Source organism: Falco naumanni, chromosome 15 (genome assembly GCF_017639655.2).
Source record: "Falco naumanni isolate bFalNau1 chromosome 15, bFalNau1.pat, whole genome shotgun sequence".
Taxonomy (NCBI): Eukaryota; Metazoa; Chordata; class Aves; order Falconiformes; family Falconidae; genus Falco; species Falco naumanni.
The window spans coordinates 22,689,423-22,711,790 of NC_054068.1; the positions used below are offsets into that span (position 1 = coordinate 22,689,423).

Below are 22,368 nucleotides of genomic sequence, written 5' to 3' on the forward strand. Positions count from 1 at the left end.
TTGAGCTTGACCAGCCCATGTGGGCCCTGCTGCTGGCCATGTGGAGCAGGGCTTGGGTAGGCTGCAGGGGCCTGCCCCTTGAGCCAAGGGAGAAGAGGTGCTTGGTAGTGGTCGCGCCAGCTTCAGCAGGCAAGTACCCTGCACTCCTCTGCTGACCTTGTGCATGTGGGGGATGTCTTCCTCCTGTTCCAGATCCTCATGTCCTGCCTGAGTCACCCTTCCTCTTGGGATGGACTTGTTTGTGTGGCCTCTCCCAAAAGTGGGCACAGCCAAGTGCCAGCACCATGTCATCTTTGATGGAGGGTGAGACCCCACCAAGGCTGCTGAGACCACATGCTGCTTGGCCAAGGCTGGGGAGGCAGCTCGTGGTCCCAGCCCCTACTGCCAGGCCCTGCACCTCATGCCCAGGGCTGCGAGGCTTCGCCTGTGTGTCGCTTCCTGCCCCGCTTCCGTTACATAGAGCCTTGGTGTGTCAGTAGATCCTGGGATGCCCTGCGGCACCTGCCTCTCCCCTCCCTCTCTGCCTTTGTGGCTCTGCCCTTTCCTGTTGTCACTTCTGTAGGCTGCTGCCCGCCTGTTTGGTGACCTTCCCCCACTACTCCCGCTGCTTGGGCAGTATTTTGGCCCCTGGCCATCTCAAACAATTAATGGAGGGGTGGAGAAATTTGCCATGTTAAATTACTTCCTCCTTTGGGAGGGGTTGAGGTCTCCACATCTCTCGCCTGATACCAATGCAGTTTGTTGCTGTTGCCTGAAGCAGTCACTGCCTCTCTGTTTTCCTTCCAGAAGTTAGAAAAACAATATTTCAGAGTACTTTTTTTTTTTTTTTTTAATTTCTCAGTGTTTTGCTTAACCTACAGCGCTGCCTCAGGATCTTGCGGAGTGCAGAAACTTCTCTGGACTTAGAGAAAAGCAAGCCAAGAGGAGGCGGGTGGAGGATTTTGCTGGAAACCTCTTTGGGAAGCTGGAGACCTTCTCGGGATGCCTGCTGTGGGCTTGTTCTCCTCTAGCAGCTCTTCAGATCTTCCCGGGCGAAGGTAGCTCCCTGCCACGAAGCATCTGCATTAAGCAGGTCTGTGCAGAGGGCCAGGCGCTCTGAGAGAGGCAGATAGCTGCGATGCTGTAACAAGCAGCCTGTGATCGTTGCTGGCTCTGCCTGCGTCCGTAAGGTCCCGGCAGGGCTGGGGAACGCAGCACCCTGCACTCGCTGTGCCCCTCTGCCGTCCAGCGCTCGAGTTGGCTGTCAGAGAAACCTCCGAGGTCCCCTGCTCAGCCCCGGTAGTGTCATGAGTTAGATTAGTTGGAGCTGTGCTGGGGGCGGTGAGGGCTTGGATTACAGTCCAGGACTCAAAGTGCTTCAGTGGTTCAAGTTGGAGGGGAGAGACGGAGAGGAGACGCCCCATCGCACACATGGAGGAAAAAGAGAAAAAACGCTGCCTTTGGAAGTGAGGGGGAATAAAGGAGGCCAGGAACATGGTAAGGAAATCTCTGCAAAGGGCTCTCACCCTGGGCACGAGCAGGGCTGTGCGGGATGAAGCTACTATCGGGGCAGCCTGCCTGGAGCCAGCGCACAGTGCTCATGCCGGGACTGGGAACCAGCTTTTCTGGCACTTTGCGTTACTCGGATGGCACTCTGTCCCCTTGGGTGCCAGTCCCGGACGGTGGCTGCAGGGACACTGGGCTTTTGTTGGCACAGACCCCCTCCAGGGTGCCTATCGGGGTACAGTCCTGGAGTTAGGAGCTGGGATGGGGCAGGTCAGGCAGGGCCCTGTCTTTTGGGCTGCCTGGATGCTGGGCTTTCCTGCCTTCGCTCTCTGCCAGCCCTGCTCTGGGGCTGTGGGCACTGCCCCCTTGCAGAGCCTGGGGAAGGGGAGAGCATCGGCTTCTTGTCTCCCACCCAGGCAGGGATCCTTCCCTCTCAGTTCAAGTTCTGCACATGGGGATTCTTCTTTGGGGAGGGGAGAGACTGGTGACCCCAGCCGGGCAGCCGAGCACCCTGACTCCCTGGTGCTGCCCTGCAGAGGTGCCTAGCCCTGGGGTGGCAGAGGCTGGGGAGTTTGCTAGTCCTGTGGTGAGATCCCACTGAGAACCAGGCTGGCTTCTGATGGTTTGTTCCTGGGCTCGGGCTGGGATCCCTGTGCCCAGCAGCCCTCAGTCTCCTGGATGTGTCACACTGTGTCATGGGCTCTTTCTCCACAGCAGAGGGAACAAAGTCCATGAGGGGGACAAGGAGCTTGCCTTGCTGTTGTGCCTGGCAGTGACTTGCTCTTTAAAGTTCAGCTTTCGAGCCTGGAGAAGCTTGGCTTTCATTGAAGGATGAATTGCCCTACTTCTGGTTTCTGCAACCTAAGCTAAGCTTACAGACCCTTGTCTCTTCCCCTTTGCCACCCTCCAACTCCTTTGCGGAGGACCCTGTGGCACTCCATCTCCTCATGTGCCCATGTCAGAGCTGTGGTGTACTCCCCTTTCTCATGCTGCTCTGGAGACCTGCAGGCATCTTGCTTCTTCCACTTCTCCACCTCAGCCAGGAGACTTCTTTCCCTTACTCCATGCCTAGTATGTTCCTGGCAATTTTTTTGGCTCTGCTGATTATTGTAGGAAGTTGAAATCAAAGGAGATTGTCTGGAGCTGTGCAGGGTGGATGCCATCCCTTGCAGTCCCGTGGGCTGCATTTTGCCATAGGGGCTGGACCAGCAATTGCAAAGCTCTGCTCCAGGAGGCCTGAGGCAGAGACTGGCTGCTGCTACTCTGCTCCTGCAAGCTGGAAGTGACTTTCTGATTCCCAAGTGCTTCATCCCCAGTTCAGGTCCTCCTTCACCTAGTTCTAATGTGTGATGCAAAAGCTGTGTGGAGCAGTGGCACGGCCAGTCCAGGTGCTGTGGCGGGTTGTGGGCATGCAGGGGACCATGCATTGCTGCTAAGGAGGGATATGTGCCTCTCAGGTGCTGAGTTTAGGCTTGGCAGCTGCAAAGAGCAGGAACCAGAGACCAAGCTGCTACAGACCCAGCAATGGGCACTAGCCACACTACGGGTACCTGCGCTCCATGGCAGGTGTCAGTTCTCAATACTGCACTAGACCAGCCTGCATTTTGGGAGGTACATTTTTGTGAGCAGCTGAGTTGTGACTGTAGCTCCAACCTGTTCTGTTTCACTTGAGTTTTGTGGTGTCCTGGTAAGTCAATCAAACCCTGAGAGCAAAAGATTTGCATCTAAGTGAATGTGGGCCACTGTTGGCCTGCATGACACTTCCCCGTGGCCTCTGGCCGTCTGCAGGACTCCCAAAGGCTTGGCTTCTGATGGAGGTCTGGCACTGTGCTACTGCTGGCTGCCCTGTTCTGTGTGAGGCAGGTGGTTCCTCCTCACAGAGTGTCTGCCATGTTTCAGTGTTAGGGATGATATGGTGTGTGTATAGATGCGGAGGGTTGTTGCAGCTGGAGGATGCCTAAAGCACCAAACGTGTAATATACCCTAGGCCAGAGCAGCCCACTTCCACTAGAAGTGATTTTTGCAGCTGTGAAAACCCCATGGTGCAAGCAAGGCAGGAGCCTGGCTGGGCTCTGCCTACCCTGGTGACCCCATCACTGCCTTGATGGCTGGGGATCTCCCCTCATTCCCTCCACGGAGGGATTTCTTCCCCATGGGAGGTGGAGTGAGCTTCACCTTGCCTGGTGCCTGATGCTGGCTGGGGCGCAGGAGATGGTCAGGGCATATGGCCAGAACACAGCGTGCCCTGCCTGAGGTGCATCCACCCAGGCAGATGCAAGCCCCTGTGCTCTTGGGTGGGTGGGTTGGTTGGAGGCAAAGCAAGCAATAGCCCTGCTCCTTCACGGCACGGTGCGCGGGTCTGGTTCCTAGCCTCTATTCCCAGGCTGTGAAGGACAGCTTCCTCTCCAGGAAGTTGCTCAAGCTGCAGCGGCTGGCCAGGGAGCCCAGGGCTGCTTTTCCACCCTTGCTAGGATGATTGCTGCTGCTTTTCAATGGGAGCTGGGGCACTGTGGACCCAGTGTGTGAATTCAGTGAGCGTCCCACAACTGTGCGCCTGGGCTGCTCCTCTCATATGGTGGCACGCTCCAAGTCTCCAGCCATCACGCAGACATGTAGAGCAGAGCTTGTGTGTATCAAAAGGTGTGCAAATGCTGGTGTCTTCTTGCAGAGGAGTTCAGGTGGCACCTCTATGCTGGCAGGAGAGAAGATAGGTTTCAGCAGAAAATAGAGTCTTTCTTTTATCCTCTGGTTATGTCTTCTCCTGGGGTGGAAAGGAAATGAGTCTGGGAATCACAAAGAGCTTTAAGCATTGGGGATCTTCTTTCTTTATTTCTGTGCCAAAGCCATGAGCAAGATGTTGGAACACAGACAAAGCCCAGAGACGTAATCCTGAGCACATGGAAGTGGCTTGAAAGCATCTTCTCTGGGGTAACAAGGATGACAACTTGTGCATTTTGCCTAGCATCTTTCAAAAAAATGCTGGGCAGGTGAACATGCTGTTCATTGTAGCAATAAAAATAATGGCTAAATGCAGGTGACAGGCCAGCTGTGTCCATCTACCTCTTCCCAGCAATCGCCAAATATGTTCTGGTACCAGGTGGGAATGCAAGACAGCAAGTGCTTACGGTGAGATGCCACAGATGTCCAAGGAGGACTGTACGCTGAGTGTTGGCGCTTATTTTCTGAAAATCAGCATCCTGTAGCATAAGCACCTCTGGTCATGCTGCTGACCATCTACTACGTGCACAGTCAGCCCTGAGGGTATATCTTGCTAGCAGAAGAGATCATAACATGACAACCTTGTAAGCATCTTGCTGCTGGTCATTTCAGAAAAGATAGCCACTCAGCATGCCTGCTTCTAAATACTAGAGTACAGTCACAGCCGTTCAGTTCCTGGAGCCTAATTTTCTAGCTTCACCTTGAACGTAACCTTGTCTGGAGCCAATCTGTGCAAAACTGAACCATCCTACAGGCTGTGAGCACAGCCTAAACCTGAGCATCTGTGCTGAGTGTGGGAGGAAGTCACAGACACACGGGGCTACAGGTCCCTTTGGTACTAAAGTGCCCAAAATCTCTGCTAAAACAGTCAAGGTGTCTTCTGTAGAAGCTATAAACTCATCTCACCTGTGGGCATTCAGTATCAGAGCACCTTTTGTTCCTATTCCTGGCTGCCTACTCATGATGGAACCCTCCGTTCCTGTCCTGCAGAGCTCAATGTAGCCAAGGTCTGAAAAAGCAAGCGGCAGCACCAGGGCTGGACGTGTTGCTGACTGAAGAGCAATAAAAAGCCAGGGCAGCCTGCTAGGGCAAGGTGTGTGGTGGGATGCTCTGCGCTTTCTGCACAACTCATGATACCTGGGTTGCAGCTCAGAGAAGTGAGTGGATGTGCCCTTGCTGACTCTGAAGTTTTGACCATGCTAATACCTCTCTGCCACACAGAGGGCCTCATCTGTGTTGGCTGGCCTAGTCTTTCATTAAAAAATTAACAAAAGAAACGAGGCCTTTCTTGTGGTAAGTGCTCCTGGCTGGTTTCATACGTATCCCATTTTTTGCACCACTGGACACCAAGCTGAAACTTCCAAGATCAAAGCAGCACAGAATGAATCTGAAAGGCTTTCTGTCTGCTCAAATTTACCATCCTGCCATCAGGCTGGGATGCCCAGGATGAACCCTTGCTCCAACTGGTGCAACCAGCCATTGATTTGAATGGAATCAAATGGCTCCGCTGAAGAGAAGCAGGGACCAGGTGAAGGCTTGCATCTGCTCCTCCTGGATGCTGATAGGGGAGGTAGAGGGAAGCCTCCATGGGGCCTTGTGGTCACCCCCAGTGCGTTGCGATGCTGTGGCTGGATGGTGGTTTGCGTGGTGTGAAGAAAAGCTGCAGAAGTTCTGGTGATCTGAGCTAGGTGTCCACCTTGAGCTTTTCAGCCTGCGTTAGGTGTGGCATGTTTGCAGGAGAAGGAGTTGTGAGGCTTCCTGAGCAGGTTCCTTCAGGAGGACACCTTCCCTGAGGCTGCCTGTCAAATCTCAGTGGCTCCTGACAAAAACCTAGTGCTGCTGAGCCTCCAACATGGTTAAAGGATGTGGATTATTTGCTGTCTGTTGTCATCTTTCTGAATACATTTACCTTTTGAACAAGGTCCTTCTCATACGCTCAGGAGGCTGGTATGCAGACCCGTTAATGGATCAAGGGGAAAAATGCCTGTGGATGTATTCTCCTTTGTGTTTGGGCTTATAACCACCCACATTTTGGCATACATCCCTTCTGTGCACAAAGATGTCTTTTAGAAATCACTAGTTAAATCTCCACCCTCCTTTGATATGTATGGAAATAATGGGACACGTGAGACTGTTTTCTGTTTGGAAAAAAAACCAACCCTACAAAGAGAGTAGCTTTAAAAGCCTGTATTTACTCCTTTCTAACTCGGGAGTTTAGTAAAAGCAATGCATTGAATTTATAACCGATTTACTTAGCTTTCCAGGAGGCATACATTTAGCACTGTATCTGAATATAGGGGAAATGCTTTCATTCGGCTCTGAAGTCTCAGGCTTGCCTGCTCAGGGGCAGGAGAGCTTGAGCATGGATGTGTCGGTTCCCTAGTGAGCTTGGAGAGCCTTGGAGCAAATCTGGGGCCCTCTGACCAGGAGCACATCTCCCTGTGGGGCACAGACTGATGCTTCTTGTGGCAACCCAGGGCTGAGTTGGCATAGCCACTGTCACCTCTGGGCTGCCTGCTCTGTCCTTCTGGCTGATTCTTCCTCACAGCCTCTTCCTCAGGGGTGGTACCTGATCACTGCTGCCAGCTGCTCTCTCATATCAGAGGTGCCTGGGGATGTGCTCCTTCAAGGAAGGTCCCTGCACACTTACTGTTTTCTCACGTGGTCAGCCAGCCCCTCCTAGGAATTGAAGAGCGGCTTCACAGCAGTTTCTGTTCCCTATTGATATATCAGGACTTTGTATTTCATGAATACGTGGTAATACAGTGTGTTTAAGGCCAAAAGGAACTACGGATCATCTGTTATGGGATACTGTGTTACCTAGCTCCCACAATGAGTCTGGGAGCTCTTTATCTAAAATATGATCTTTTCTTGGAGGCATCCACCCTCAATTGTGGAGGCTGCAAGAAATGGAGAATCCAGCAGTCCCCACAGGAGCCTGTCTAGCAGCTCATGCACCTTGCAGAGGAAGGGATGAGATCTAACTGTGAGCCTAGATGTGTGTAACGCTGGCACATAAGTAATAATCTAAATGCTGACCCTGTGGCAATCGTTTTTGGCACTTGTCAGCTGTCCTGCTGAAGGATTATCATTTTCTCTTTGAGCACAGGAGGCTGTCCATCTGTTGTAAGATGCCCCCAGATGGGTGTCTGAACACGAGGTGTTGGCTATGGCCTAATGCCTCTGACTAAAAGGTGTTAAAATGAGCTGAACTGTTTGGCTAAGACTTTACCCAGGGTATTTTATAGCTGGCTGATATAAACAAATCTTTCATCTGCCTGGAGTGCCCTGTTATTTGATAGATGTTAGGCACAAATTGTAAGGGGTACAAGATGCTACTGCTCAGGTCAGCTTGCCAGATGCCTGCTGTTGAGAGTGGAGTAAATACAGTAGTTAATAAGGTGAACAAGCTCAAGCAATTTCTTCTGTTGGGTAGCAGAGAGAAAGATTTTAGTACATCTGCAAGAAGAGCCCTGTAAGGAAAGAGTCTGCTGTAATGTCCCAAGACTTGTATAGAAGTGGCCTGGGAAATTCTTGGCTCTATGATATCTAACAGAATTTAGCAAGCCTGTTCTAGGAACATGACACTTTGAATGCAGAGATCCCTGGCTGGACCATGGCATGTGGCACTACGGCCAGACTGTCAGTGCCCAAGCCAGGGCAGCCTGTGCAGTCTGGTAGTGGGAATGAAGAGGACAGCCCTGCTCGATGAGGGGGAGAGGCATATGCAGCTAATGCTGGGCAGTGAAGCCACAGCCGCCACGTGCTCAGGCTCTTCCAGCATGAGTCTGTTGCTGGGAAAGGTGTTGTAAAAGTACCCAAAGCTTTGCATCACACGGAGTATGACTTTGCTAATGAATTGCATGGTTAGATCTATGCCAATGATATTTTAAAAAAAATCTGTGCTTAGACAGTTATTTCAGATTAAGGACTTAATCCCTTGATTAAACTAAACCAAAATAAGCTGGTCTCCAGCTGTAGGATGGTGTTTTATACTCAGCTCTTCTCATCCACTTGCAGGCCCTTGTTTCAGCTGGAAGATGTCTGTTTAAGGACAGGGCTTTGGTCTGTTCTCTCAGCTGCCCTTTAAACACCTCTATCATCTCCTTGATCTATTGCTAATAGAAAGTAACAGGTCTCTGGCAGCAAGGCTCATTTGGTGCTCTGGGTAAGACCTGCCTCCTGCTCAGTTCATTGAAAGCTCAGTTGCGAGCAGGACATCCCTGCGAGGAAAGGCTTACCCCCAATCAGTTCTGCTGCTCTCTGGCTATAAAATTACTTTCTTGGATTGTGGGTCAATGTTTCATCCCCACTTTGGCCTCTTTAATCTGTTCAGCAGTTGTCTGCTGTGCTTCTGTTGTGTTTTCTGATGTGTTGGGTGTTGCACAGGCAAAGGAGAAAGTCACAGGCCCTGCTCCAGAGAAGCTGGAGTATGAAAATCTAAAGGAAAGGGTAGAGAGGAGTAATGTGAATAGAGAGCTCTGGTGGGAAGAGGTGCCAGACTGCTGTGTCTGAAGGCATATGGTACCATTTTCTTTGGGAAGCCATGTTTGGTCAGGCTTGGTCCCCAAGAAGGTCTGGAGATTGTTGAGCAGCAGAGAGTTTGCTGTGCAAGCCGCCATGCGTGTCCGGCTTCCCTTGGGGGCACATGGAAGTGGAGGGCTGGGGAAAGCTCTCCTTCTCCAGGTGCACAGGCTTTCCTCCCTGAATGACTGTGCCAGGACACATCTTTGGCAAGGGTGAATATTGGGGTTTGGGCATGTTAAGAGCAGGTTTGCTTCTTCTGTCACTGTCATCACCCTGCTGGGCTGCAAGGGTCTGGGACTGGGGAGCAGGCTCAGGTGACTGTTGCTGGTTGTGTTGCCATATTCCAATGCCTGCACTTGGCCACCTGAAGTGTGGTGCACAGCCAGGGATGTACCTGTACCAGGTTGCCTCTGCCATCTATTTCCTGCCTTTTGCTCCAGCATAAGGACTGTGCTGGCGTAGCTGTGCAGTAGCTCCAACCCTGAAGCTTGCAGGAGGTCATGCTTCGCTTTCAAAGCAATCTGGGATGACCCCCTTGAGTGAAAACAACCCAGCCCTGGGCTGGCAGGGGGATCGATCAGCTTTGGGCCTGCCTTTCACCAGCTGAGCACGCCCAGACCTACGGCATGCGCAGAGGCAGGACCTCAGAGACGAAAAGCAAATACATCATTTTTTCCCTTTGTTTAATTAAATGAGAGATCATGAGTTAATCGCTTCCAAGCGCTTGTTTTCCTGCAGTGCCTGGAATGATAATCCCGCACGCTGCCCAGTAGGAGCTGCTTTGGCTGCAGCAGCCACGTCAACCCAGAAAAGGGCTGGGGGAACAGAGGGAGGCATCTGGAAACGATTCTCTGAGCTCTGTCTGTAGAGCACCACTCCCTGCAAGGCTGTAGGAGCTGGTTTATCCACAGGCTGTGGAGCCGTCCTGCCTGCCGCAGTGGCAGGGGAGCCAAGCCGGGTACAGCTGTGCCCTGTGCAAGGGAACCCATGGCGGCGTGCAGAAGGCAGCTTGCTTTCAGAGGTACAGCCCGTGAGCAAAGCTGGCCTGGGTGAGACGGCAAACATTTTCCTTCCAAGTGGAACTGGGTGCTGTGCTTTACTCCCTGAAAAGCCTAAAATAATAGCTCAAAGAGCAGGTAGAGCCATTCCTGGTTATCTCACAGGAAGGTGGTGTAATTACAGCAGTGGGAATGCCTGCCTATAGCTGCGCCACTTAATAGTACATTATTTTAGCGAAAACATCTAGAGGCAGGCAGGGTGCCGAAGGCAGGCGCCCTCCTCCCAGCCTCCCCTTGAGCCTCAGAGTGAGCAGCAGAGGGGGGAGCTGGCACATGCTCTGGGAAGATTTTTCTCTCTTGAACTCATTGCCGCTGTGATTAGAGCGGCTCAGGAAATGAGGCTGGGAGGGTCCTCCTCCCTGCAGAAATGGAGTGGGAAATCTCAGATTTTGTCAGAAAAACAAGTCTTGTTTTTAGCCAAAGACCTTCTTGAATACAGAAATGTCTCATTTTTAAAGGCAAAGAGGCCTGGCTTTCAGCTTTGTGTCAGAAAGTGGAAAGGCTTCGTGGAAAGCCCAGAGGTCTGTTTTTACTGGAAATGCGGTTTCTCACGTCAGCTGAGAGCTGAGCAGCCTCCAGCCAAGCAGTGCAGCACAGCACAGCAGCCTTTGCTGGTGGAGGGACCAGCTAACCCGGCCCTGCTCAGCGCCTGCTGTGTGCTCCTTTTTCCCCCAGTCTCAAAGCTGGCTGGGGGCCGTGGGCAGGTGCTGCGCTGTGCTGCCTGGAGCTCTGCCTCTTCCCAGTTTCGCTGCTGTTTCTACTTTCCAGTTCTGGGGTGTGGGAGAGTTGGGTTGTCCCTTCCCTTCACCTTTGCAGACACTTGTCTCCTCTGTCCTGCCTTCACACTGTCTGTCCGTCAGTGCCTGGGAAAGAGGGGAGAAGGTGGGTGCATGCAGGATGTGGCCAGGCTCCAGGCAGCTGGCAGAAGGAGGGCAAAGCTGCGGGAGCTGCTGGAAGGTTGCCCTACAGAGCAGGAGCCGAGGCGCTCAGTGACTTAGAGCTGGGCGTACCATGGCACCACTCGCTGTGCTTGCAGCCTGCCCGCTCTGCTCCACCACCCAGCTATGCTCCTTGCTCTGCCAAGCCATGGCAAGCACTGGATTTCACTGGAGCATGTTGGGATATGTAGTTTCATTCTTCAGCTGCTCAGATGGCAGTCCTGGTTTCTCAGAGCAAAGCTGCAGGTCCTTTAGCTAAATTCCTGTTGCAGGATGAATCCTCAGCATGTTACGTGGGCCCGTCCAACCCACTAGAAATGAGCACTGTCTGCCATAAGTCATGGTTTAATCAAACAGTTAGTCCGGCCTCACCATGCTAATAGATTTTAGGAGTCTCCAGACAGCACCTGGGCTGTCAGCAGGGAAGATCTGTGCCTCTTCATGGTCTCCTTGACCAAGACTTAGCATTTTATAGACAAAATTCTTAGGCAAGACGCTGACTTCTTATGAAGATGTTGGGGTAAGCTGTAGGGAAAGTGCTGCCAAGGTTTTGTGGGTTGCAGCCCGTCCCCGGACCGACTTGCATTGTCCAGAGCCACTTGGGTTACTGCCCCTGGTGCTTGCTGGGAGAGCACTGGTATTCTGATGCTGCACAAGCTCTGTAACCCCAGCGGTCTCCTCTCTGCTCCCCAAGCAGGCTGACTTCTTGGTCTCCAAACCCGTAGGAGGCTCTCCAGGGTTCAGACTTAATTGGTGAGCAGCAGGTCCCACAGAGGAAGAAGCTGAGTCCCAAGTCAGAAAGAAATGTAGCATGGCAGGAGTTCCCAGTGGCTGAGGCTGCTATGTAGCTCTCTCTGTGCCCACAAAGGGAGGCAGAAAATTCAATCCATGCACTGACAAAAGCCCAAGAAGCTCCTGGTTACTCCAGATGCCTCTTGGCAGGCTCCCCACCCATCCTGCAGTGGCTGCTTGTGCCAGGAGAGGTGATGTGTCCCCTGAGCAGGGGACTGATCCCGGGCTCCTCTTCCTGCTGCCTGCTGGCTAGTCCTGGCTCGGGACTTCTGCCCAGGCACTTGTAACCTCGTCTGTCCCCAACTCCTGGTTCTTGCTGCAGTCTGTGATGGGGAGAGGGGCTCTTAGGGCTGAGCAGCAGAGCTCTGCCACAACATCCATTATTGCTCTGTTCATTTCACAGCATCTGTAGTTCCTGTTATATGCAGGGGAGGGAGGGCAGCCCACCCCACCCTGCTCATCTCTGCCCCTGTTCAGATCCAAGCCCAGTGAAGCCCTCCTGGGCTCTCCCTCCTCTCCTGCCTCGCCAGCTGGGACCGTGCTAGGTTGTTGACATCACACCGCTCTGCCCACGAAGTCCATCCCATCCCTATGTGCTGCTTCCCTCGCTGTGCTCCAGCCCCTGCACCAGCAGCTGGTTCCCAGCTGAGGTACAGTGAGAGCTGGTATGGCCGGACATGACCTTAACCTGGGCTTTATTTAGCACCTTGATTTATGGAGGAGTTATTTTAAAAGCATGTTTCTGTTTCAGGGGGGTGGTGAGTGTGTGGCGGAGTGGTGGCAGGGAGCTGGAGTTCATAGGTCCTCCCATGCTATTGACAAAGCAGCATTTGAGTCCCAAAGATGCCTTTTGCTTGGAGAGATGCTCTTTGGCTTGCTTGGAAAACGCTTCCGTTAGTGTTTGTGCTGTGTGGCTGGAAAGGAGCAAGTGTCCAGGACCCTTCCTGTGAGGGGGATGTGGCAATGCTGTTGGAGGCAGGGAAGCCTGAGATCTGCAGTCCCCGGAGGAGGCTCCTGTGGTGGGCTCTGCCAGCTCTCAGGGGCTGCTGTGGGCTGCCTGAAATGGAAGTCTGCCAGGGCAGGAGTGCCCTGTCCTTGGATCCTTGCTGGGTTTAGCTTGTTCTCCTCTGCGGGTGCTGTCCTGGGTTGCAAAGGTTTCTCCTCGTTCCTGCTTGAGGATTGTGTCGTTGCCTCTTGAGATAAGAGATGTGGTTTGTAAGTAGGATGGGCTCTAGACCAGGTTTATCAGGCACTGGAGTGCAGGATGCTATGCCTTTCTCTTGCTGTCTTGAGCTGGTTGGTATGAGTTCCCTGTGCCTCCAAACCATGGCTCCTACATGTGTGTGGCAGCAGGCACTGCCCGCAGGCCAGATGTGTGAGGCTGGCCATCTGTGCTCCAGCATTAAACAGCAGGACCATGCGGCCTCTTGCAGCCCTTGCAGAGGCCCTTTCCTCAGGCCACCTTGCAATCTGAGAAGTTAATTAGTAAAAATAAGCAGTCCCATCCCTAGGATTGTGCATTGGTTTAATGAGTCCATGATCAGAGGAGAATCTGCTGCTGTTGCAGGCTCCAAGCCATGTTTCACCCTCTGTGTTTCAAGGTGACTTCTGAGGCTCAGCCACTCTTCACCATCCACCTGGGCAGGACCTGCCCCTGGGAGATCACCCTGGGTAGGTGGGAGCACTGAAAAGCAGTGTTGCCTTTGTGTTCATCTGCGGCACACAGAGGCTGCAGCCATCCTTGCTCTGCAGCTGCCCAAGGATGCTGGTGTTACAATCACATGCAGCATCAGGGGATGTGGGAATTTGCTCCCTGTTTGGGGCTTTTCATGTGGAATTAGCAGAGACTGGTAAAAACATCTCCTTTTTCTACCAAATGGTGGACATTGAAACCTTCTTTCTGTCCCTTTTACACCTGCACAGCTATCATGGCTCTGTGGTATAGTCTAGCCAGAGAGAGCTAAAATCTCTGTGCTAAGGAGTGCCCTGTTAGCACTGAACTTTGCAATGGCTACAGGCTATGGTTATTCTGTATTTTACTAAGGAAAGGATAATATACGACTTGGTTTATTTTAACCATATAAAGGATTTTTGATTCAGTGCCAATGTTAATAATTGTCTTGTGAAGACTTTGCTAAGGCAGCAGGAATGGTGTGAGAACCTTAGAGCGATGCACTGACTCATGTGCAAATATTTTGACTTCTTTGTTTTATTTGCAAGAGTTGACTTAAATTTCATTGGTGGGGAGGATTGATATCTGAAAGAATTTTGCTCAAGCAGGGTACGGGGGCAGAAGATGGCACAGAACCAACCCCAGCTGGTTTTGATGATATTTTGAACCTGTGGGCTGTGGAAGGTCGGAGGAAAACTGTTGTCAAACGCTGCCAGCAGTAAAGCTACTGTGATAGTGGCCAAACACCTGGGTGAAGGCCAGTTTTGTCTGACAAGGCCACCGGCACTTGCTGGGACAGGCTGGTGTCAACAGAGGTTCCTGGAGCTGTGCTCACCTTCAGCTGGCTGCGCTAGGCCTCTGTCATTTCACAAGAGCTCAGGAGAGGAATGATGTACAGTGTTCAGTGCATTATGTCGGTATTTAGCGGTATTGGGTGGATGTCTAACTGACATGCTTTATGCTGGGCTCCATACCCATTTCCCTACCCTTCCCCCTCCATGCCTTTTCTAGCAGGTCCAGGATACCATGTAAAGGGAACATTTCTTATTTAGGCTGTCTTCTTGGGTCTGCACAACTCAGCCCACAGTTCCCATCAGCCTGCTTTCTCTTCTTATGTTTTCTGAACTCTGCCGAGTTCTCTCCTTGTAACCGTGCATGGGGACGGTCTTGTCCAGAACTGTGCAGAGAGCTGCAGGTTCTTGGAGGCTCTTGGAAGTTTTACGTTGACCCCCACGATATCTAGTGGAAGATTTTCTCTGAAGTCCTGTTCCTGCAGGGAAGGAAGTGCCTGGGAGCTTCCAGGGTTTTCACTTCAATTAATGGAATAAAAGCTGAGGCTTTAGGTTGTTCTTTTCTGAGTGGAAAGAAGCTTGTTTAAAACAGCCTTCTCCTCCCATTTAGGACTGGGTTAAATGCTTGGTCCCGGCATTCAACGCTTGGAAGCGCGCACACAGGGCTCCTGCTTTTTGAGTCCTTGGGTTAAGAATATGAAAAATAGCTCCTTAATTTCTGTTTATCTGGTTGCATTGACCTTGAGGGGTATTGCAGGAGGCAGCTGGTCTTTTGGAAGAGTTGCGAGCACTTGAGGAGCCTGCTGCCATTTAGTCTTGCTTGTTGCTGACATCAGGGGAAACAGCAAAAAAAGTAACAAAGCGGTGCCGTGCCGCGGGCGGTGTGTGGTTTGCCTGTCACCTGCGTCCTGCCAGCTCAGGGCTGCCAGGGATGGTGGAGGCGTTGCCTGGGCATTCTCATCTCTCCTGTGCAATCCTGCAGGCTGTCCTACAGGAATGCTTTACAACAGAGCAGGGAGTTTATATTGTGCTTCAAACACCCAAGCCTCTAAAGGAGGAATTTTAAGATCATTGAGCTGTGAGAGATGGGAAGGGTTCACCTCTGTTCTGGCTGCAGGTTGGTTCAGGCTTCTCTCAGACTGTTGCATTTTCACAAGCCAGTGGAAGTACCAGGAGCAATGAGCATGTGCTCCCTTGGAGTGGAGGAAGCGAAACGGTTTGCTTCCTCCTGATCCCTTCATCCTACTGTTACCCAGTGGCAGTGTAAGCTGTTGTGGCCCTGCTTTGCTTAACTTTCTCTCTCAGCCCTGCTGTGGGACTGTGGTATATTTTCAAGCCTGTCCATGCAGCTGTTCCTGTTCTGCAGGAGGCTGTAGGGCTTCTGGGACAGTGGCTGGAATGCTTTTCTTGTCTCTAGCAAAAGGAGGTGGATTTAGATCAGATGAGGATCTGGCCAGACACCTGAGTAAACTTTCATTGGTTTTGTAGAAAAACTCACTCCCAGTGGCTACCAGTTAGCCAGAGGGGTCCCCTCTAAAATAGAAAGGAAAGAGGGGATCCTGATCCTCTTTCTAGATGTGTACAGATTTATTTTGTTACTATTTTTTGGCAAGCTCTCTTGATTTACACCTATGCAGTAGATCAGAATTTGGCTTCTAGCACTGGAATTGGTCCTGACCCGTGGGCAGGGTCTGGCTGGCAGGTTCTCCTGAATAAAGGTGGAAGCAGGGAAGCCGTTGCCTCTGATACCCAAGCAGGAAACGGGCATCCTACGTACTGATGCGTGTGCTCAGGCACCAAACCCTGTCCACATGCAGGCTGTGGATCCTGCTGCGGGGCATCTCTCGCTGCTGAAAATTCCCGGCTCCTGGAGTGAGCCTTTCATGACAGCCAAACAGTTGTGAATAATGAGGAATTGCACTGGTGAGTGGCTTTCACCAGTACCAGACAGCTCTGGCAGCTTATTCTGTGCAGGGACATCAGAGCACAGCAGGCTGGGGAGCTTCAGCCTGGCTCTTGCCCCTGCAACTCCCCTTAGCCCACTGAGGAGCATAACAGTGGGCTTTAAGGTATCCAGGTGCTGGGTGGCATCTCCAGCCCCGGGTATCCAAAGCACGGGGCCTGCCGATCCGTCCGCCCCACGATACTCCCGCTCGCTCGCACGCGCTCACGTGCCGCGGCGATGGTTTACTGGCAGCCCCACCCAGCGCAGTCGGGACTTGCTGCGTAAGCAAAAGCTGGGAAATCTCGCCACTGTGCACAGCACTCTGCAAGCACTCCACTCGCGTTTTGGAAGAGCCTTTTTGTGTTTACCTGGAATCGCTGGTGCCAAAAGAAGCTAGAAAGGACAGCAGTTTGCTCCTTTGATCTCCTCTCCTCCTGCATTTGGAAGTGGCTGGGCTCCTGGGTTTGGCAGGGCACCGGAGCGTAGTGGCAGGGCACCACTAACGCTTTCTCTCTTGGCAGGACTCGGAGTCGCTGGATGGTTGCATTCAGAGTACGTTATCAGCACTCTACCCTCCATTTGAGGCTACTGCAGCCACTGTTCTGTGCCAAGTTTTTGATGTGGTGGAGAAGACGTACCGTGGGGATGGACTGCGCTACCTCATAGACTTCCTGATTCCAGCCAAGCACATCCTGCAGTGCATTCAGCAGGATGCCTGTGTGAGTACATCATGCTCTCTAAGGCCTATGAAGGCTTTCTCGGAGAGCTTTCCTTCTGCTCTCATATGTAAAGCGGCTGGCGAAAAGTGCTCGCATCTGTGCGGCAGCCTAGGTGGGAGGGCAGGCAGACAATTGGGAAACAGTTGAGAAATTGTTATTGAAGCTCAACCATGCAGAGATCAGATGTGGAGTGGCACCCTCGCCTTCCATAACCAGGGGGCACCAAACAGAAGGCTTAAGGGATTCAGGGGAAGAGGTTTAGCAAAGTGTTTGCTGGATACAGCTGACTCAGGTGGCTTCTAACTCCAGCCGTTCCCTGGCCCTGTGGATGAATCTGTCAGGTGCCGCCTCTGGCAGGAGGACGTGCGGGGTGAAACGCTGCCAGTCGGTGTTTTTCCCAGAACTCCGGCTCCCCTTTGATGGTTGCTGGAACGGTCGCAAGGCTCAGTAGCCCCGAGGAGTTACGTTACATTTACTGCCAGAACGAGTCCAAGATTAACGTGCTTTACTGTTTGGAGTCTAAAATGTTAGAAACGATGAGTCAAATGCCTCCATCACAAACTTGGCTCAAAGTCTGCAAGATGAAAAAAAAACCAACCAGCCCCAACAACCTAAAACTAGGGTTCGTTCTAGCCTTTTTGTCTCCGAACCTAGAAGGTGTGTGAGGCCAGGCTTTCAATAGAAGTCCTCATGTTGGAGGGCAAGGGACTTCTAGGATGAGGAAAAGCATTAAACAGAAGCTGAAATAGTCAGTTACTCATTTGTCTCAAGGAGGTGAAATGCTGGAGGGAAACACCCATTGTACAAAGGATCCACGTAACAACCCCAGGGAGCTGGTCACTTGGCAAGTGTTTTGGTGCAGCTTTTGTCTTGCTGCGCTGTCACCAGCCTCAGCTTGGTGCCAGCTGTGTGTTTGTAGAGCCCAGGAGAGATCCAAGGCTGTGGGTGAGGGTTCTGGGGAGCAGCTCTCATACCCTGAACACTCAGGCAGGAATGACTCCATGGGTGTATGTAGCTGCAGTTTCCAATTCCATGGTGCATAGTGTGCTTTTTCCCCTTTAAAGAAACAAAAAGCTTTTAGTTTGTATGAACTGGTCGTTATCGCAAGAGGTTTCACAGCTTTCCCCAGGCAGCCTCCCACCTCGGAGGAGGCGAGTTAGCCATCTCCCCCCCCCATCTCCTGAGCGCCCAGCGCCGCCCCGGCAGGCGAGCTGGTGGGGGGAGGGGGCGGCAAGGCACACAGCCTGGCTTGCGAGCTGAGCCTGCCGCTCGGTCGGCGTGGCCCTCTGCCAGCCGGGGAGCTGGCCCGCCGTGCTGCTGTCCCAGAGGGGAGGTGTGGGGGCAGGATGCCGGCGAAGTGTGGGGGGCTGCCGCTGCCACCCCAGGGCCCCCGAGGCCACGTGCCCACCAGGGGCCATGGCTGCCCTCAGCCGAGGCCGCTGTGGGGTGTGGTGGCAGGGAGGGCCTTGTGCTGCCGGCAGCCAATGGGAGGACAGCTGCGGCTGTGACAGCCAATAGGAGTGCGGGGCTGTGTTGATGGGCTCAGTAGCCTTGGCCGAGCCAGGGGCTGTCAGCAGGAGTTGCTCAGGCGGTGGGCCTTGAGGCGGGAGAGGTGAGGGCCGGGGGCCCTGAGGGTCCCTGAGGCGGGAGAGGTGAGGGCAGGGGGCCCTGAGGGTCCCTGAGGCGGGAGAGGTGAGGGCAGGGGGCCCTGAGGGTCCCTGAGGCGGGAGAGGTGAGGGCAGGGGGCCCTGAGGGTCCCTGAGGCGGGAGAGGTGAGGGCAGGGGGCCCTGAAGGAGCTCAGGGGGTGCTGACAGACCTCCCAGGCTGGCCTGGAGCATGGGCCCAGGTGCCGTGGAGGCAGGAGGGCTGGTGGTGGCAGAGGTGTCCTGTTGGAGGTCGAAAGCAGTGTGGTGGGGCTGTATTACACATGCAGTGCTGTTTGGGGGGGGGGGGGGGAAGGTGTCGGAGTGTAGGGATAGGAGACATGCTCAGAGCCACTCTACTGTCACAAACCCAGGAATAGGGGAGGCCTCAGGGCCTGCCTGGCACTCCCTGGCCTGCCCAGTAGCCACAAGGTGTGGGGCAGTTGCCTCCAGTGAGGGCTGCCCAGGGCTCAGCATTAGGTGTCAGGAGCTTTTGCTGAAGTGTGAAATGTCTGGGAGAGTGGGCAGCAAGAGGCAAGAGTGCAGGCACAGACCTCTCAAAGAGCACAGCTGAATGCCTTGAGCCTTTTGTCCTTGTTTGTGACCCTTTCTGGCCTTGATTCATGATTTTGCACTTTCAGAAGTAGCAACACAGGAAGATCAAGGGAGGCTCTAGGTACCTTGTACGGTCTTGTGGGCCCAGGCTATTCCATATTTTATTTAGAAGTCTGCTTGTTTGAATTTTTATTACTGGGAGTTACTACTTTCATTTGTTGTGAACTCGTCATCTCCCCTAAACTGTGTGCCACTTCTTTTGTCTTCACTGTCTGAAATATGCAGGACTGTTTTTTGGTGCTTGTTCTTTAAAAGTTTTGTCAGCCTTTTAGAGAGTCCGAATGAAAGCAGTGTTTCCTCCTTAGTTTATAGTTCAGCTGATCCATGTGAGCTTTTTCTAAACACACTAAAGGGAAAAGTCTGAATGACTGCTGTAGGAAATCTTGAGAGATAGATCTTTTGTCAGCCTCTGCAGTGACAGAAGTGTAAGTAGCTTTGTGAAGTGTTAGACAAGTTCATGGGCTTCAGCTGGGCATATTAAAATTACTGGCCTGTATGTGATTCTTAGGGGCTGGAGAGGGGCATGCCAAGGGGTCTGTCTCTGCTTAGCAATGAGTAAGAAACCATGTTTTTCTTAATATGACATCCTGAGCTAAATGGACTGTTGGTCTGTTCCAGCCAAGCCATCCCCATAGCTCTAGGAGCTACCGCCTTAGTGCCATCTTTGTTGTTGATGCCCAGCTCTTTCCTGAGAGGCAGATTTATTCCTGGCTGCAAATGCTGGGTGTAGAGAATAGACTCCTGTGACGAGCCTGGTTTGGCTCAGCAGAGATTGGACACAAGAAAAGCAAACACTTGAGCCTCAAAGTGAAATGTTAAAACAACTGAAATGAGCCTCTTCATGTAATCTTCTCTGTGAAGGTACTTTTTGGAGCAGGAGCAGCATGAGGATACTCCACTTCTAAAGCTCTAAAATTCTGAAATGTGTAGGCTATTGAAGGAGTTACATTTCTGTTTGATGGTTACTCTAGCTCTTGCTGCAGTTTAAACTGTGGGTTTGTAGGGTTTCTCAGGAACTTCATTGCATCCTGCATTTTAGTTTTGGTGATTCTGTTGCTGAGGTTTCTTCCACTTGTCAGTCAGTAGGCATGCAGGTCATCTAAATGGTGAGGTTGGATTTTGGATTTCTTAATGTATGCATGGCCCCCAAATAAGTTCCTCTGCATCCAGATTAGAAAGAGAAAAGAAAGGGAGGTGGGCCTGCTCTGAGTTCAAGGTTAGAATGTAAAGGTAGTATTAATATGATCTTCAAACAACTGAAAACAAAGTAAGATTCAGTTTAGTAGTGGTAACAGCATGTAGGTACAACAGTAAGGCAGTTGCACTGATTGAACAGAAATAAAACTGCCGTGATTGAAATGGATATAGAATTCACTATGTCGAAGAAAAGGGGCTGGCTGGTCTCCATCCTGGAATATGGAAGAAGTTACTATGTAATGCCAAATGTCTGATAGCAGGGATTTTTATTGAATCTGTTCAGTCGGGGCTAGTAACAAAACACAGAGAACAAGCTGAGTGTACAACAACATGCACTGAGCAAGGACTGAATTAACTGACCCATTAACAACTGGGTAAGGTTTTTTCATGCGGTTTGCTCCATGGCAGGTAGTATAAGACTGCCCTTTTTCATAAACCAGCTCTCTCTAGAGAGAAAAGTTTCATTGCCTAATCTCTCTTGTAAAGGATTTATTATGGAGTCATATGGAAAATTAATTACTGTGTCAAAGGGATGGAGGTTTATGCAAGTATTGCAAGAAGAATAACAAACTGGTGAAAGGGTGGATGTTTGTGCTGCAGTGCAAACTGAGTTGGAGGCAGGAGTCCTGAAACACACATTGATTCTCACCCATGACCTTGGCATAAAAAGTAAGAGTACACAAGTGGCAGGTAGGTATTTGGGGTGAAACCAGACTGGGAGACATCAGCAATAACCTAAAGGAGGAGGGTGATAAATACATTACGCAAGATGAGCTCTGAAACTTTGTACTTAAGTTTTTGTAACGGTACACTCAGAGGGCAAGCGTGTGCCTCCACGAAGTAATAGGCAGGATTTCTTTCATGAACTGGGGTTCACCAGTTTGGAAAGAAAAACTAACAGGTGACAGGATTACCATAGGGGAGTGACTAGAAGCCAAGTGTCATCTTAGCTTTAAGAGATGCTTCTAGCACAGTTGGGAAGTATTAGTGCCATTGTACGCAGTGTTTTGCAATGCCTTGCACAATGACAAAGTCGGAATAATTAAACGTGGTTTTTCTTTTTTCTTTCTTGTGTTTTTTTTGTTTTTTTTTTTTTTTTAAAAGGCATCACCAAAGAGGTGCTTCAGGCAGGCCTAAGAGATTATCAAGGGAGACGTGCTACGGTGATGTGACATGGCTTAATAATTTTAGGCAATGGGAACACTTCCAGAGAATTAGCTCCAGGGTTGAGGAGGAGGAATTATTGAACCTGAAGGATAATTTGGGCATTCAAGCCTCTGAACAACTTTGCATCAAGTGCAGTGAGGCTAGGAAACCTGGCTGGGCTGACAATAAAGCTTGATGAACATAGGAAAGAAATTACTTGATGCTATTACTTGTTGTTTCAAGGTGTGTGAGGATCCTGAGGTTCCTTCCAGTCCTGTGGTTTCTCTACTATATGGCAAAATATTTGAATTAAAGTTTTTTTTTCTTTCATCTGCCTGGAGATGCAGAATACAACATTTTTATAATTGCTTGCTTTTGTCAAGACTTCCATGTGGCCATGTATTAGAAACAAAATAAAATGTCTGAAGTCTAATGCTTCCAATACTGAAGTCAGATGACAGCTTTCTAAGTATTGCATCGATACAAGTGAATCCTATCTAAACCCTTGTTGTGACCAGGAAAGATGGAATTAATCATGAAACTGATGGCTTATGTCATGGATCAATTTAAATCTTAGTTTACCCAAACATAATGAAGTTCAAATCAGTGATTTTATTTTTTTGAAGTTGTGATAAAGCTGTAAATAATTGAGTCAATTCAATTCAGCCATGAAACTTCAGTTCTTTTAGTTGATTGGGATTTGTTTGAGACTTGTCCTGAGTGCTGCTGTGTTTTAGGAACAAGGAAGTCCCTGGTACGCCAAGAGTTCCTTGCAGCTGGCTGATGGCACTTGCTGCTTTCTTTCTCTGTGGTTCTGCTATGCTTTCCTCGTTTGCTGCCTCCTTTCTCCTGCTTTGTCTTCGCAGTATCTCCTTCCATTCACTGGTAGGTTGTAGCCATCCCTTACTGCTGCATCCCATGTAACTTGTCTCCACCTGTCTTGCAAAGGCTCGTGTTAGCATGAGATGAACGATGCTTTTTACTTGGCTCCATGCTCTTCAATTTGGCTTAACCGACATTAGGTGGAACATGCTGTGTATTCCAGCAGAGCATATTAGGGAATAAAAACAAGTCCTCAGACAGACCTTGGCATTGTCATGGTACCTTCCCTCATCAGCAAA

At 51.1% G+C, this 22,368-nt stretch overlaps 1 protein-coding gene across 4 annotated transcripts in view; it reads left to right on the plus strand.

The window, feature by feature from the left end:
• Positions 1-817: 817 nt before the first annotated feature.
• The window catches only part of PLEKHG4 (pleckstrin homology and RhoGEF domain containing G4), an 89,613-nt gene continuing 68,062 nt past the window's right edge, over positions 818-22,368 (plus strand). For 2 of the 4 annotated variants that reach the window (XR_005831101.1, XM_040615195.1), the window contains exons 1-2: positions 818-1,476; positions 16,448-16,645. Coding sequence is in view for 3 of the 4 variants with exons in the window: in XM_040615195.1 (XP_040471129.1) it covers positions 1,474-1,476; positions 16,448-16,645 (201 nt within the window). In the remaining variant the exon portion in view is untranslated. The remainder of the gene's footprint in view (positions 1,477-16,447; positions 16,646-22,368) is intronic. The other 2 variants (XM_040615197.1, XM_040615198.1) reach the window with 1 other exon arrangement.